Genomic DNA, 12,643 nt, shown 5'->3' on the forward strand with positions numbered 1-12,643 from the left:
GTAAGACGAGCGTTGCTGCAGGGTAAATGGGGAAGCTAAAAACACAAAAGAGTAAAGTTCAGAGAGAGAGAGAAGCAACCAGCTTAACCATAAAAGTTATTTATTGAATAATAGTGATAACTACACAAAGAGAGCCTAAACAAACAGACAGTTACATTATTAAAGGCTACAAAAGTTATATACAGAAAACTATACCTGGCTGAGGTAGAAAAGAAAACAGAGAGAGAGAGAGAGAGAATCTCACCATTTCTATGAAACTTGAACTGGTTGGGGTTCCTAGGTGTTGGGGGTAGCTCAGGGTCCTGAGTGCTGGAGACAGGCAGAGCCCCCAGCACGATCAGTCAGGAGAAGACGGAGTCCCAGTGGAACTGTTGCAGAGATTGGATCCATGCATCAGAACACTGACTGGAGCGTGAGATGGGGTTTTTGTAGGAAAAATACAATGGTTCAAGGGAAAACACTAGATTTGTTTATGGGCAAACCGATGACTCAAGCATTTTCTTTAGGCTAGACAATAGGAGCTGACCACTCTTGGCTATGGGTGAAAAGAAAAGGAGTACTTGTGGCACCTTAGAGACTAACCAATTTATTTGAGCATGAGCTTTCGTGAGCTACAGCTCACTTCATCAAGTGAAGTGAGCTGTAGCTCACGAAAGCTCATGCTCAAATAAATTGGTTAGTCTCTAAGGTGCCACAAGTACTCCTTTTCTTTTTGCGAATACAGACTAACACGGCTGTTCCTCTGAAACCTGTCATTATGCAAGGCTATGGGTGGTGTTCCTTCCAGGGAGCTCACAATGCAATTAGGCTGCTTCAGTATTCTGGATATCAATGAAGGATTTATTACTAGAATTGGTCCAATAACTGCGGAGCTGGGTGTGTGCAGGTGTAGGATCATTAACATATGGAGCAGAGATCCCGCATGATGCAGTGCTTCCTTGCTCCTCTGGTCCCAGAGTTCAGTGCGGTTCTTGCATTGGAATCTCTGGTCTCCATTCTGTATGCTAATAGAGATGCCTCCCTGTCCCATCTTTCATGCAGATGAGGCTAGGGAAGTTGCCTTAATCTTGTCAGGAGGGGTCAAGGTGTGTATCCCCCCCACCCTTCACTGCCCTCTGCAAGTCTTGTCTCTGATCCGTTTTGGTTGAAGCAGAGGCTGGTGGTGATGGGGGGTGTCCTTTCATGAGTCAGGCAGGCTGGATACTGGGCCCTGGTTCCCAAAGAACACAGGGCTGACTGGTATCAATTGTGGGGTACAAGCTCATTAGTTCCTCATCCCAACAAAGGATGGTGATTAGGAAACACCCTGGTTATCTCAAGTGAAATCCCCCCAACACTTAAATGAAAACACACCAGTTAGGATAAAAACAAGTCTATTAACTAGAGCCAGGTAGGTTTTAAGGGATCACAAGTGAGAAAGGCGTAAAAGGTCTGAATTGGTTACAACAAAAAATAAAAGGTAAACACACATTTTAAATCCCAAACTTTACCACCCTAAAGAAGACTGGAAGGAAACAGCTTTTCTCACCCCACCCACTGTTGCAGGCAGTTCACAGTTCTCTTGTTCACAGCTGGTGAATGGCCAGCTAAGCAATAAATGGCAACTTAGCACCTAGCTGGTTTGTCAGTACCATTGTCTCTGGGAAGCTAGTCTGTGGGTGTTTTCCAGCTTTGCAAACATAGAGCAAACTCTCATAGTGACCATCAGTCTGTGCTGTGGCATATGTGAGCTTTCAGCCGTCCTTCGAGTGAATTATAGATTTCTAGTTCCCAACCCCCCACTCCTGCTGCTGAATGGCCGGCTAAGCAATTAATGGCCACTTAGCACCTGGCTCTGAGGACTAGTCTGTGGGCATTTTCCAGATTTCCAGCATGGTTCAGTAACAAACCCATAACAAAATCTCACACCTCCAAACACAATGTTGATGCACACGATTTAACAGGACAAAAATATGCAGGAGACCATCACTTTCCATAGGACACCTCACAGGGCTTGTACTTTGTACAAGATTTATCATCATTTTGTAACAGTGGGGACCAAAATAGCGTAGACCAGTGGGTCTCAAATCTATTTCACCAGGTCCCCCTTATTTGTGTCTGTCGTCATTTAACCCCCCCCCCGCATCTCACAAGTAGATATACGGCCTTCCAGCTCTGAACAAGCCCCTCTCAGTGGTGCTGTCTGAATGCTGAGGGGGCAGGGAGAAGGGGCAGAGGGGGAGAGTGAGGAAAGGCAGCACCCCTCTACCCCGGTGCTCTCCCTCGCCTCTTATCCCATGATCCCCAAACACTCGATAGCCCCAGCACCCAGCGCCCCTATTCCGAGGGTCTCTCACACCTTTGTGGATTCTCTGATGTTTAATGAGGTGCAGTAGCTGAATGAAACTTTAACCACAGGCAAGGCATTTCTGAACTTGTGACCAGGGTCCTGCGGGGAAGACACACAGAGATTACTCAATTAGGGCAAACTGCAAAGAATGGGCCGACAATCCTCAAAACTGGTGGCTATTCCAATACTTAGATTCACCAAGCCACCAACAAAGCAGCTTCTACAATACCTTACTGGCTACACAGAGGCCAAAGCACAGCTCCCTTAAATCAACCCAGCCTTGGGCTCGCTCCCAGACAGCCCAGCTAAACGTGATGGGGAAGACTGAAAATCTTCTTCATCATATAAAAGTTCTACCAATCAGAAAAGGAGGACTTGTGGCACCTTAGAGACTAACCAATTTATTTGAGCATAAGCTTTCATGAGCTACAGCTCACTTTGTCGGATGCATAAAGTGGAAAATGCAGTGAGGATGTTTTATACACACAGACCATGAAAAAATGGATGTTTATCACTTCAAAAGGTTTTCTCCCCCCACCCCACTCTCCTGCTGGTAATAGCTATCTAAAATGATCACTCTCCTTACAATGTATATGATAATCAAGGTGGGCCATTTCCAGCACAAATCCAGGGTTTAACAAGAACGTCTGTGGAATGTGTGTGGGGGGGGGGGAACACGGGGAAATAGGTTACCTTGCATAATGACTTAACCACTCCCAGTCTCTATTCAAGCCTAAGTTATCCGGAAGGATCAGACACATCACCCAGCAACTTAATGATTTCTTCAGTTCTGACCGAAATAACAGGAACTGGCTGTCAGTGTGTAACTAAACTAAGATTTCTTACAACAAGAAAAGACAGAGTGCCTGGGTAAAGATCATGCAGAGATGAATAGCGTCCTTAGGTCAGTTTCACTGTAGAGATGGTGCATTAGAATTAAGAGAGACTGTTTCAGAATCCCTTCATCAGGTGAACAATAGGCTTTTCAAGTAACCTTCTATTTCCTAAACATAAGGTAATTAATTACATGGATTAAAATAAGGTAAATATCCATAAAGCAGTTAACAGACAGTTTTCCACAAACTTTACAGAGACATGTAGACAATGACATTATTACACCCAAGTGATCTCTATTTGTTAATATTTCCTGTCCATCTCAGATTGAACAAAAACCAGCCCTAGACAGGAGCCCTTTGGTTACACTGTTAACCTTCTAACAAAATGTAAGTAAGCATAGACTAGTACAATTACTATCTTCTTCCAGTTCTTTAACCATAAAAGTTTACATTTCAAAGCTCTACCGTATTTAATGTGGATGGCTCTAATTATTATTTACACACATTTCTAACATGTGTCTAAAGGTTGAATCTGGGTCAATTAGCCTGCAAGTAGCTTAACCTTTCTGGCCATGTGTTACAGAAGTTTAGATCCTGTGTGGATTCTCTCATGTTTAGTGAGATGTGATCTCTGTGTGTAACTTTTCCCACAGACCAAGCACTTATGGGGTCTCTCTCCAGTGTGGATTCTCTGATGTGAAACAAGGGCTGATTTGTTTGTGAAACTTTTCCCACAGTCCAAGCACTTATGGGGTCTCTCTCCTGTGTGGATCCTATGATGTGCTAGAAGATGTGATCTGTGTGTGAAACATTTTCCACATTCCAAACACTTGTGAGGCTTCTCTCCTGTGTGGATTGCCTGATGTTTAATTAGGTCTGACCTCCGTATGAAATTTTTCCCACAGTCTAAGCACTTGTAGGGTCTCTCTCCTGTGTGGATTGCCTGATGTTTAATAAGGTCTGACCTCCGTACGAAATTTTTCCCACAGTCTAAGCACTTGTAGGGTCTCTCTCCTGTGTGGATTATCTGATGTTTAACAAGCTCTGACCTCCGTCTGAAACTCTTTCCACAGTCTAAGCAGTTATGGGGGCTTTCTCCTGTGTGGATTCTCTGATGTAAAACAAGGGATGATGTGATTCTGAAACTTTCTCCACAGTCCAAACACTTATGGGGTCTCTCTCCTGTGTGGATTTTCTGATGTTTTACAAGGCCTGACCTCTGTATGAAACTTTTTCCACAGTCCATACACTTGTGAGGTCTCTCTCCTGTGTGGATTCGCTGATGTTTAGCAAGGTCTGACCTCTGTGTGAAACTTTTTCCACAGTCCATGCATTTGTGAGGTCTCTCTCCAGTGTGGATTCTCTGATGTTTAACAAGGTCTGACCTCCATATGAAACTTTTTCCACAGTCTAAGCACTTATGGGGGCTTTCTCCTGTGTGGATTCTCTGATGTAAAACAAGGGCTGATGTGATTCTGAATGTTTTCCCACAATCCAAGCACTTATGGGGTCTCCCTCCCGTGTGAATTCTCTGATGTTTAACAAGGGCTGACCTCTGTATGAAACTTTTTCCACAGTCCATACACTTGTGAGGTCTCTCACCTGTGTGGATTCTCTGATGTTTATCAAGGTCTGATCTCTGTATGAAACTTTTTCCACAGTCCATACATTTGTGAGGTCTCTCTCCTGTGTGGATTCTCTGATGTTTACTAAGGTCTGACTTTCGTATGAAACTTTTCCCACAGACTAAACACTTATGGGGTCTCTCTCCTGTGTGCAATGCCTGGTGTCTAACAAGGTCTGACCTCCATATGAAACTTTTCCCACAGACTAAACACTTATGGGGTCTCTCTCCTGTGTGCAATGCCTGGTGTTTAAAAAGAGCTGACCTCCGCCTGAAACTTTTCCCACAGTCCACGCACTTATGAGTTCTATCTCCTGTTTGGCTTGTGTGATGTGTAATTAGTTCTGACTTCCAAAAAAACCATTTCCTGCACTCGAGACATTGAGAGGGTTTCTCTTCTGTGTGGCGTCTCCCATGGTTATTAAGGTCTAAGGGGTTATTGAAGCTTTCCACATGGTCCAAGCATTGAGAGGGTTTCTCTGCAGTATGGATTGTTTGATGTGTTACAAGCTGTGAGCTCAGAATGAATCTTTTCCCACACTGCAGGCAGTCCCAGGGTGTCTCTTCCTTGGGATTTGTCTGCTGCACTCTGGGATCCTCGTTACCTCTTCCACAGTTAATAGATTCATCCACTTTCTTCCCTGGGTGGTTTTCCAGCAGCCTCTCTGACCTGTGACAATTTCCCCAGGCATCTGCCTGTTCCAAGCACTGGGAAAAATTCCATGCAGCACTTCCCAGAAAGGTCTCCTTTGGTTCCATTTTACCAGGAACTTCTGCACCATGATTCTCCTCTTCATTCTCACTCACTCGCTCAGCACCTGATGGGAGACAGAGACAATCCAGACAGGAGTCATTGTGCTGGGGAGAAAGAGGAATAGCACCAAGGAAAAACCCAACACAAAGACTGAGCAATTGGATTCTGCCTCCACTTCTCACCCAAACACTCACAGGGAAGGAAACTACTGCAGCTAAGAGGCTGGGTGGAATGGCATGAGCGATATCTGCTGACTACAACCCTGCCCTGGGTGAGAGGAGGAAGAACTGAGGGCCCTTATTTACACTATATTTTCGGGATTCTCAACTTTTTCCTTCATTCCCCAGATGATTTCTGTGTCAGTCCTCACCTGTGTGGGCGCCTCTTGGGATATCTCTTTCCTTGCAGGCCCGGAGATCGGGCACCCACGGCTCTTCCCCTCGTTCCAGCTGGGCAATCAGCTCAGGTTTGGGAATGGGAAATCCTGCGCAAGGGTTAAATCAGACCAGATCAGGGTGTTACGGGGTGTTCCATATGCTTTCTGCAAATATGCTTATCAATATGAACATGAGATAACTGGAACATGCTTTATGCAAAAGGTCCCACGTAAGGCATCATTGGAAAAGCTGTAATCTACGCTGTAATCTACCGAATATAGTTTTCCTATTTGTATGTATGTATCACTCTTATATTTAAAGTTAGGAATATGAAGTACAAATCTAAGGTCCTATTGTGATTATTCTAAGTGAGGGTCATTAATGATACTTTAGGATCTTGTTTGCTCCATTTATCCAGAACAATGGGCTGAGAATGGTTTTGTTTACCTTTAAATCTTCCTGTGTAGGTGAGGATCAGCCCATGAAAAAAGGAGACTAGTGTCTTACAGAGGCATGTGACTGTGGTGGGGTGGTGCCCCACCACCAGGCCAGATTGAGCTACAACAGGCCAGAGCGGCTGTGCAAGGCGGCAGCCAACCACGGAGGGCCTGTTAGAGAGCCAATCAGGGCCAGTATTACAGCCAGCCAATCAGGGCTAGGCTAAGCCTTTTTAAAGGCTGCTCAGGATAGAGGTAGGCAATCTCTTTCAGGTCTTCAGAGGGTGAAGGTCTATCTCCTGCATGAGGAGATTGGCGGGCGGGGGGCGGGCAGAAGGGAACTCCTGCCCGGTACCTGCCGGGCCCTGAGAAAAAGGGCCTAGCCAGTGCAAAGGGGCCGAAGGGGAAACAGCCCAGGGAGAGAGATGGGCAAAGGGAGAGAAGGAGGGCAGGTAGAAAGGCTGTTGCCAAAGGGTCCCTGGGTCGGGACCCAGAGTAGAGGGTGTGCCTGGGTCCCCCCCTTGCACTTCCACCTGGCCGTTTGGAGTGGCCATCACGGACTGCACCAGACCCCTGCCAAACGAAGTTAGACTTTGGAGTGGAGTTGGCCATTGTGGCTGGGGCGAAGAGAAGGACTGCTGATAACATCAAACCCCTGAAAGGGGGTGAGAGTGGAGCAGTGGGCACTGCCAGAGGGCAGTGTCTTGAAGAGGACCCGGCAAGCTGGGAGCAAAGCGGGTTGAAACACCAATCTTGGGAGAGAGACGGACGGGACACCACCAGCAGAGGGCGCTCCGCATGAACTGAGCTAATTCCCAGAGTGAACAGCAGGAGGCGCTGAGGTGGTGAGTCCCAACCCTGTCACAGTGACCATGTCACCTTTTAAACCGTGGACTTTTCCATAAAGAACGGGGAAGGGAGTCAAGCTGGAACAAAGGACTCCCGCCTTTTGCCAAATCTAAACAAGGAAGCTTTCGGTTGTGGTGAGGAGACCCCTGCTTATCACCCAAGATGTCTGCTGGAACTAACAGTCCCAAGAGGGTCTCTGTGACTGAACTCTTCGCACAGGGTTCATGGAGCATTAGGGGAGTGTCTGTCACAAAGGGCGCTGTGTGAAATTAACCTGTCCCTGTGCTGTGAGGGTGGGAATATGGAACCTAAGAGGAAGGAACATGGTCACTGAGCTGCCCTGGGGGAGGCAGGTATCTGGGGAGGCAACAGGAATTTTTACACCCTCATTAGGAGTTCCCAGGATCTGTGCTCTCTGGGGGACTGGCTGACGCACACCCAGCTCTGGCATTAAACCTCTGCCTATTTCTAAACCTGCAGAGCCCAGAGCCCTCCCCATGGCTGGAGCTATTTCCAAGAAGGGAGGTGAACAGGGATTCTGTGTCTGACTGGGAATCAATACAGACATGACAATGAATGAATTCTGTCCCTTTGAAACCTGGAGGGAGGGGGATGAGCTCGCATGTCCATTAGCTTTTGACACCTGTATCCCATTGGAGAGGGTACGGAGATCCAAGTCTCTCTCACGGCAGCTGTGCATTATGGAACCTGTTTGCCTCTGATCTAAGTGACCAGGGAAGAACCTGATCAGAGTCCAACACTCAGACCCATGGCTTCTAATAACCGAGGGGAGGGGAATCTCTTACCCAGCGAGGTCACCGTCTCGTAGTTCTCCTGCATGACGTCCCTGTAGAGGGCTCTCTGAGCGGGGTCCAGCAGAGCCCCCTGCCCCTGGGTGAAATACACAGCCACCTCCTCGAAGGTCACCGGCATCTGAAACAACAAGAGTCCCCCACTCAGCACCTGCTGCCCCAGCCACAATCCCACTAGTCATGGGAAAGGAAAAAAAACTCGAAGCTCTGGGAGGGCCAGAGTAGCAAAATCAGACCCCGACCCGTCAGAGCAGCCAGGAGGCTTCAGGGGTTGGGTAGAAGGTCCCCCCAGCACACGGAGCAGGGCAGGGTCTTCTCATTTCCCACACACCTGCCATCCACAGGCTGAGACGGGAAGCAGAGCTCTGAGCCGGGGACAGGGACAGGAATCCCAACAGATTCCCTTTGTGTCTCACAGCAGCCAATGGGCCTACTCAGAAAATCAGCAGGTTTCTCACACCCTGTCTCCTCCCTGCCTCTCCCACCCCCGCCCAGCAGCTCCCTGAAAATCCCCTACCTGAGCTGGCTCCATCACAGCCATGTCCCTTCCCTGTCTCCTGGAAGAGGGGCCGACCTGGAGCAAAATGTGGATGTGATTCCTCAGCCTGTTGGGGCGAGAGGGGCAATGTGGGAGGTTACAGAAGGGGCTGGAGTCCATGTCACACCCCGATTCCCCCCCAGGCTCTTCAGACCCTCCCAGTAACAGCATCTCTGAGCCAAATACTAGAAAAAGAGCAGAATCAAAGGGGCCACTTTGGGGGATTTACCCCCATTGCAGTGTAAACCCCTCCCCCTTAGCAATAGTTTGAGCCCTCTGGGGGCAACACCTGAAGAATGAGCTGCCCTGGACTCCCCCGGCAGCCCCCAGAGACAGGAAGGCAAAGGCTGATCCCACTGGCCCATCCACACTCCCCACCATGCCAGAGCCAGGAGTGACACCGGTGTGGCTAAGATCTGAATCCTGCATGGAAATCAGAGCAAGACCCAGGGCAACCCCTTAATACTCAGGAATCAGAGCCCCAAAGATCATGAGTTTCTCTTTTTTTAATAAATCCAATGTAAGCTTGGAGCAGTGTGTGTGTGCGCAGGAAGGGAGGGGGTTGCCTGTGAATATTTGCCTTGTAATTAGGCACTGCCAGGGAAATGTAACTTAGTCTCGGGTTTCAGAGTGGTAGCCGTGTTAGTCTTTATCAGCAAAAAGAACGAGGAGTTCTTGTGGCACGTTAGAGACGAATACATTTATTTGGGCATAAACTTTCATGGGCTAAACCCACTTCATCAGATGCATACAGTGGAAAATACAGTAGGAATTCAGAGAACATGAAAAAATGGGGGTTGCCATACCAACTCTAATGAGACTAATCAATTAAGGTGGGCTATTATCAGCAGGAGGGTTACCAAAAGAAACTACACTATCTGCCCAAGAAACTCTCTGTAAAAGCACAGGAACAAGTCTGCACAGACACACCCCTAGAGCCCCGACCAGGGGTCTTCTGTCTGCTACACAAGATCCATAAACCTGGAATTCCTGGACGCCCCATCATCTCAGGCATTGGCACCCTGACAGCAGGATTGTCTGGCTATGTGGACTCTCTCCTCAGGCCCTACGCTACCAGCACTCCCAGCTATCTTCCAGACACCACTGACTTCCTGAGGAAACTACAACGTATTGGTGATCTTCCAGAAAACACCATCCTGGCCACGATGGATGTAGAAGCCCTCTACACCAACATTCCACACAAAGATGGACTACAAGCCATCAGGAACAGTATCCCCGACAATGTCACGGCAAACCTGGTGGCTGAACTTTGTGACTTCATCCTCACCCACAACTATTTCACATTTGGGGACAATGTATACTTTCAAGTCAGCGGCACTGCTATGGGTACCCACATGGCCCCACAGTATGCCAACATTTTTATGGCTGACTTAGAACAACGCTTCCTCAGCTCTCATCCCCTAATGCCCCTACTCTACTTGCGCTACATTGATGACATCTTCATCATCCGGACCCGTGGAAAAGAAGCCCTTGAGAAATTCCACCATGATTTCAACAATTTCCATCCCACTATCAACCTCAGCCTGGACCAGTCCACACAAGAGATCCACTTCCTGGACATTACAGTACTAATAAGCGATGGTCACATAAACACCACCCTATACCGGAAACCTACTGACCGCTATTCCTACCTACATGCCTCCAGCTTTCACCCAGACCACACCACACGATCCATTGTCTACAGCCAAGCTCTAAGATACAAGCGCATTTGCTCCAACCCCTCAGACAGAGACAAACACCTACAAGATCTCTCTCAAGCGTTCTTAAAACTACAATACCCACCTGCTGAAGTGAAGAAACAGATTGACAAAGCCCAAAGAGTACCCAGAAGTCACCTACTACAGGACAGGCCCAACAAAGAAAGTAACAGAACGCCACTAGCCGTCACCTTCAGCCCCCAACTAAAACCCCTCCAACGCATCATCAAGGATCTACAACCTATCCTGAAGGACGATCCCTCACTCTCACAGATCTTGGGAGACAGGACAGTCCTTGCTTACAGACAGCCCCCAACTTGAAGCAAATACTCACCAGCAACCACACAACAAAGACACAAACCCAGGAACCTATCCTTGCAACAAAGCCCATTGCCAACTCTGTCCACATATCTATTCAAGGGATACCATCATAGGACCTGAACACATCAGCCATATCATCAGAGGCTCGTTCCTCTGCACATCTACCAATGTGACATATGCCATCATGTGCCAGCAATGCCCCTCTGCCATGTACATTGGCCAAACTGGACAGTCTCTGTGCAAAAGAATAAATGGACACAAATCAGACATCAAGAATTATAACATTCAAAAAATAGTTGGAGAACACTTCAACCTCCCTGGTAACTCAATTTCAGACCTAAAAGTTGCAACTCTTCAACAAAAAATCTTCAAAAACAGACTCCAGTGAGAAATTGCAGAACTGGAATTAATTTGCAAACTGGCCACCATTAAATTAGGCTTGAATAAAGACTGGGAGTGGATGGGTCATTTCACGAACTTAAAAACTATTTCCCCATGCTAATTTTCCCCCCTACTGTTACTCACACCTTCTTGTCAACTGTTTGAAAAGGGCCGTCCTGATTATCACTACAAACTTTTAATTTCTCCTGCTGATAGCCCACATTAATTGATTAGTCTTGTTAGAGCTGGTATAGCAATCCCCATTTTATCATGTTCTCTGTATATATATATATATCTTCCTACCGTATTTTCCACTGCATGCATCTGATGAAGTGGGTTTAGCCCACGAAAGCTTATGCCCAAATAAATGTGTTAATCTCTAACGTGCCACAAATACTCCTCGTTCTTTTCACAGCATTGTCTGTTACCCCTGTCGTACGTGGGGATGGTCATATCAGTGTGTCTGTGACTGCCATGCTCACAAAGGTGTGAGGCACAGTCTGGCAGGTGTAACAAACACATATTAAGCTCACTTCACTCATGTGATGAGTTTTGAGACCAGCCTATTAAATCAGTCAGCACTGCCCTCACATTACAACATTGACATAGAAACAGGAACAGTTACGGTGTCACCGTGAGATGTGAGTGCTGAAGCTACTCGCAACTATTCATATTTTCTGTGATGATTTGCCATTAAAAATATGAATTCCATGGCGGAATGATGTCCCTCTGCACAATGCTAATGAAGTGTAGGATGAAGAGCTCAGAGTAATAAAAAGAATATTTTCAGAAGGAACTAGCGTAAAGGAGTGAAACTGCCCAGACTGGATTCCAAAGGAATGAAACTCAGGGGAACAGGGACAGGGGCTAGGAGCTTTACACAGACACAGGAACTGAGACCTGGATTTTTTTAAACACTTGAAGCAGGTGTGACAGGGAGATCTGGGGCGGTGTCTGTAAATATTTCACTGGATCAAGTCTCTTTTAGCAGCTCAGTAACATCTTATACCGGGGGGAGAGCGGCCCTGTCCAGGCTCTGCGATGCACTGGGCCTTTAAGGACACGGCCCTGGGAAATGGGAGCTAAAATCCTAGGGAAGCGGGGCAGGAAAACGCCTCTTCCCCCACTTATTTTTTTCCAACCACTGCAGCTGGCTCAGCCCATCTGGGGGAATTTTTATCCCCTCTGCCCCACCCTATTCCCGGGTTTCCCGCTCCGCACGGCCTGTGCCCCGGCTCTCACCCCCCTCTGCCCCCTGCGCCCCGCACACACCGGGAGCTGGCGGCAGCTTTCCCGGGCCCCGGGCAGGGAATCGCAGCCAGCTCCGCGGGGAGCAGCCTGGGGCCAAACCCGCCCCCTGCAGCCCGGGGGTGGCGGGGGGGGGGCGGGTCTCTCTTACCTTCCCCCCGAGCGGGGCCCCCCGGGGCAGGGGCCGGGCCGGGAAGGGGCCCTGGCCGGGCTGGGGGCTCTGCCCTGGGAGAGGCTCCCGGGGAGCAGCGGGCAGGGCCCGGCTGGAGGTTCCCCTCTCCCGGCTGCAGCCCGGGCTCCGGGCTCCCAGCACCAGCCGCCGGGGCTCGGGGATCTCGCCGGGAGCCAGGGTCCCCGCAGCGGCTGCGAGTCACTTCCTGAGGCCGGGCCTGAGCCCCGCGATCGCTCCCCACAGCTGC

General features: G+C 48.4%; 1 protein-coding gene across 1 annotated transcript; it reads right to left on the bottom strand.

Annotated features, from left to right (window-relative positions):
* Positions 1 to 656: 656 nt before the first annotated feature.
* On the bottom strand, positions 657 to 8,404 carry LOC311530824 (uncharacterized protein). Its single transcript, XM_084647767.1, has 3 exons — positions 8,013 to 8,404; positions 5,914 to 6,027; positions 657 to 5,607 (listed from the first exon to the last, which is right to left on the bottom strand). Exons 1-3 carry the CDS (start codon positions 8,137 to 8,139, stop codon positions 3,743 to 3,745), a joined length of 2,106 nt encoding a protein of 701 aa, XP_084503893.1. The 5' UTR covers positions 8,140 to 8,404; the 3' UTR covers positions 657 to 3,742.
* Positions 8,405 to 12,643: the final 4,239 nt, after the last annotated feature.

The sequence above is a fragment of the Lepidochelys olivacea genome, assembly GCF_965140295.1.
Source record: "Lepidochelys olivacea isolate rLepOli2 genome assembly, chromosome: 14".
In the NCBI taxonomy this organism is placed as follows: Eukaryota; Metazoa; Chordata; order Testudines; family Cheloniidae; genus Lepidochelys; species Lepidochelys olivacea.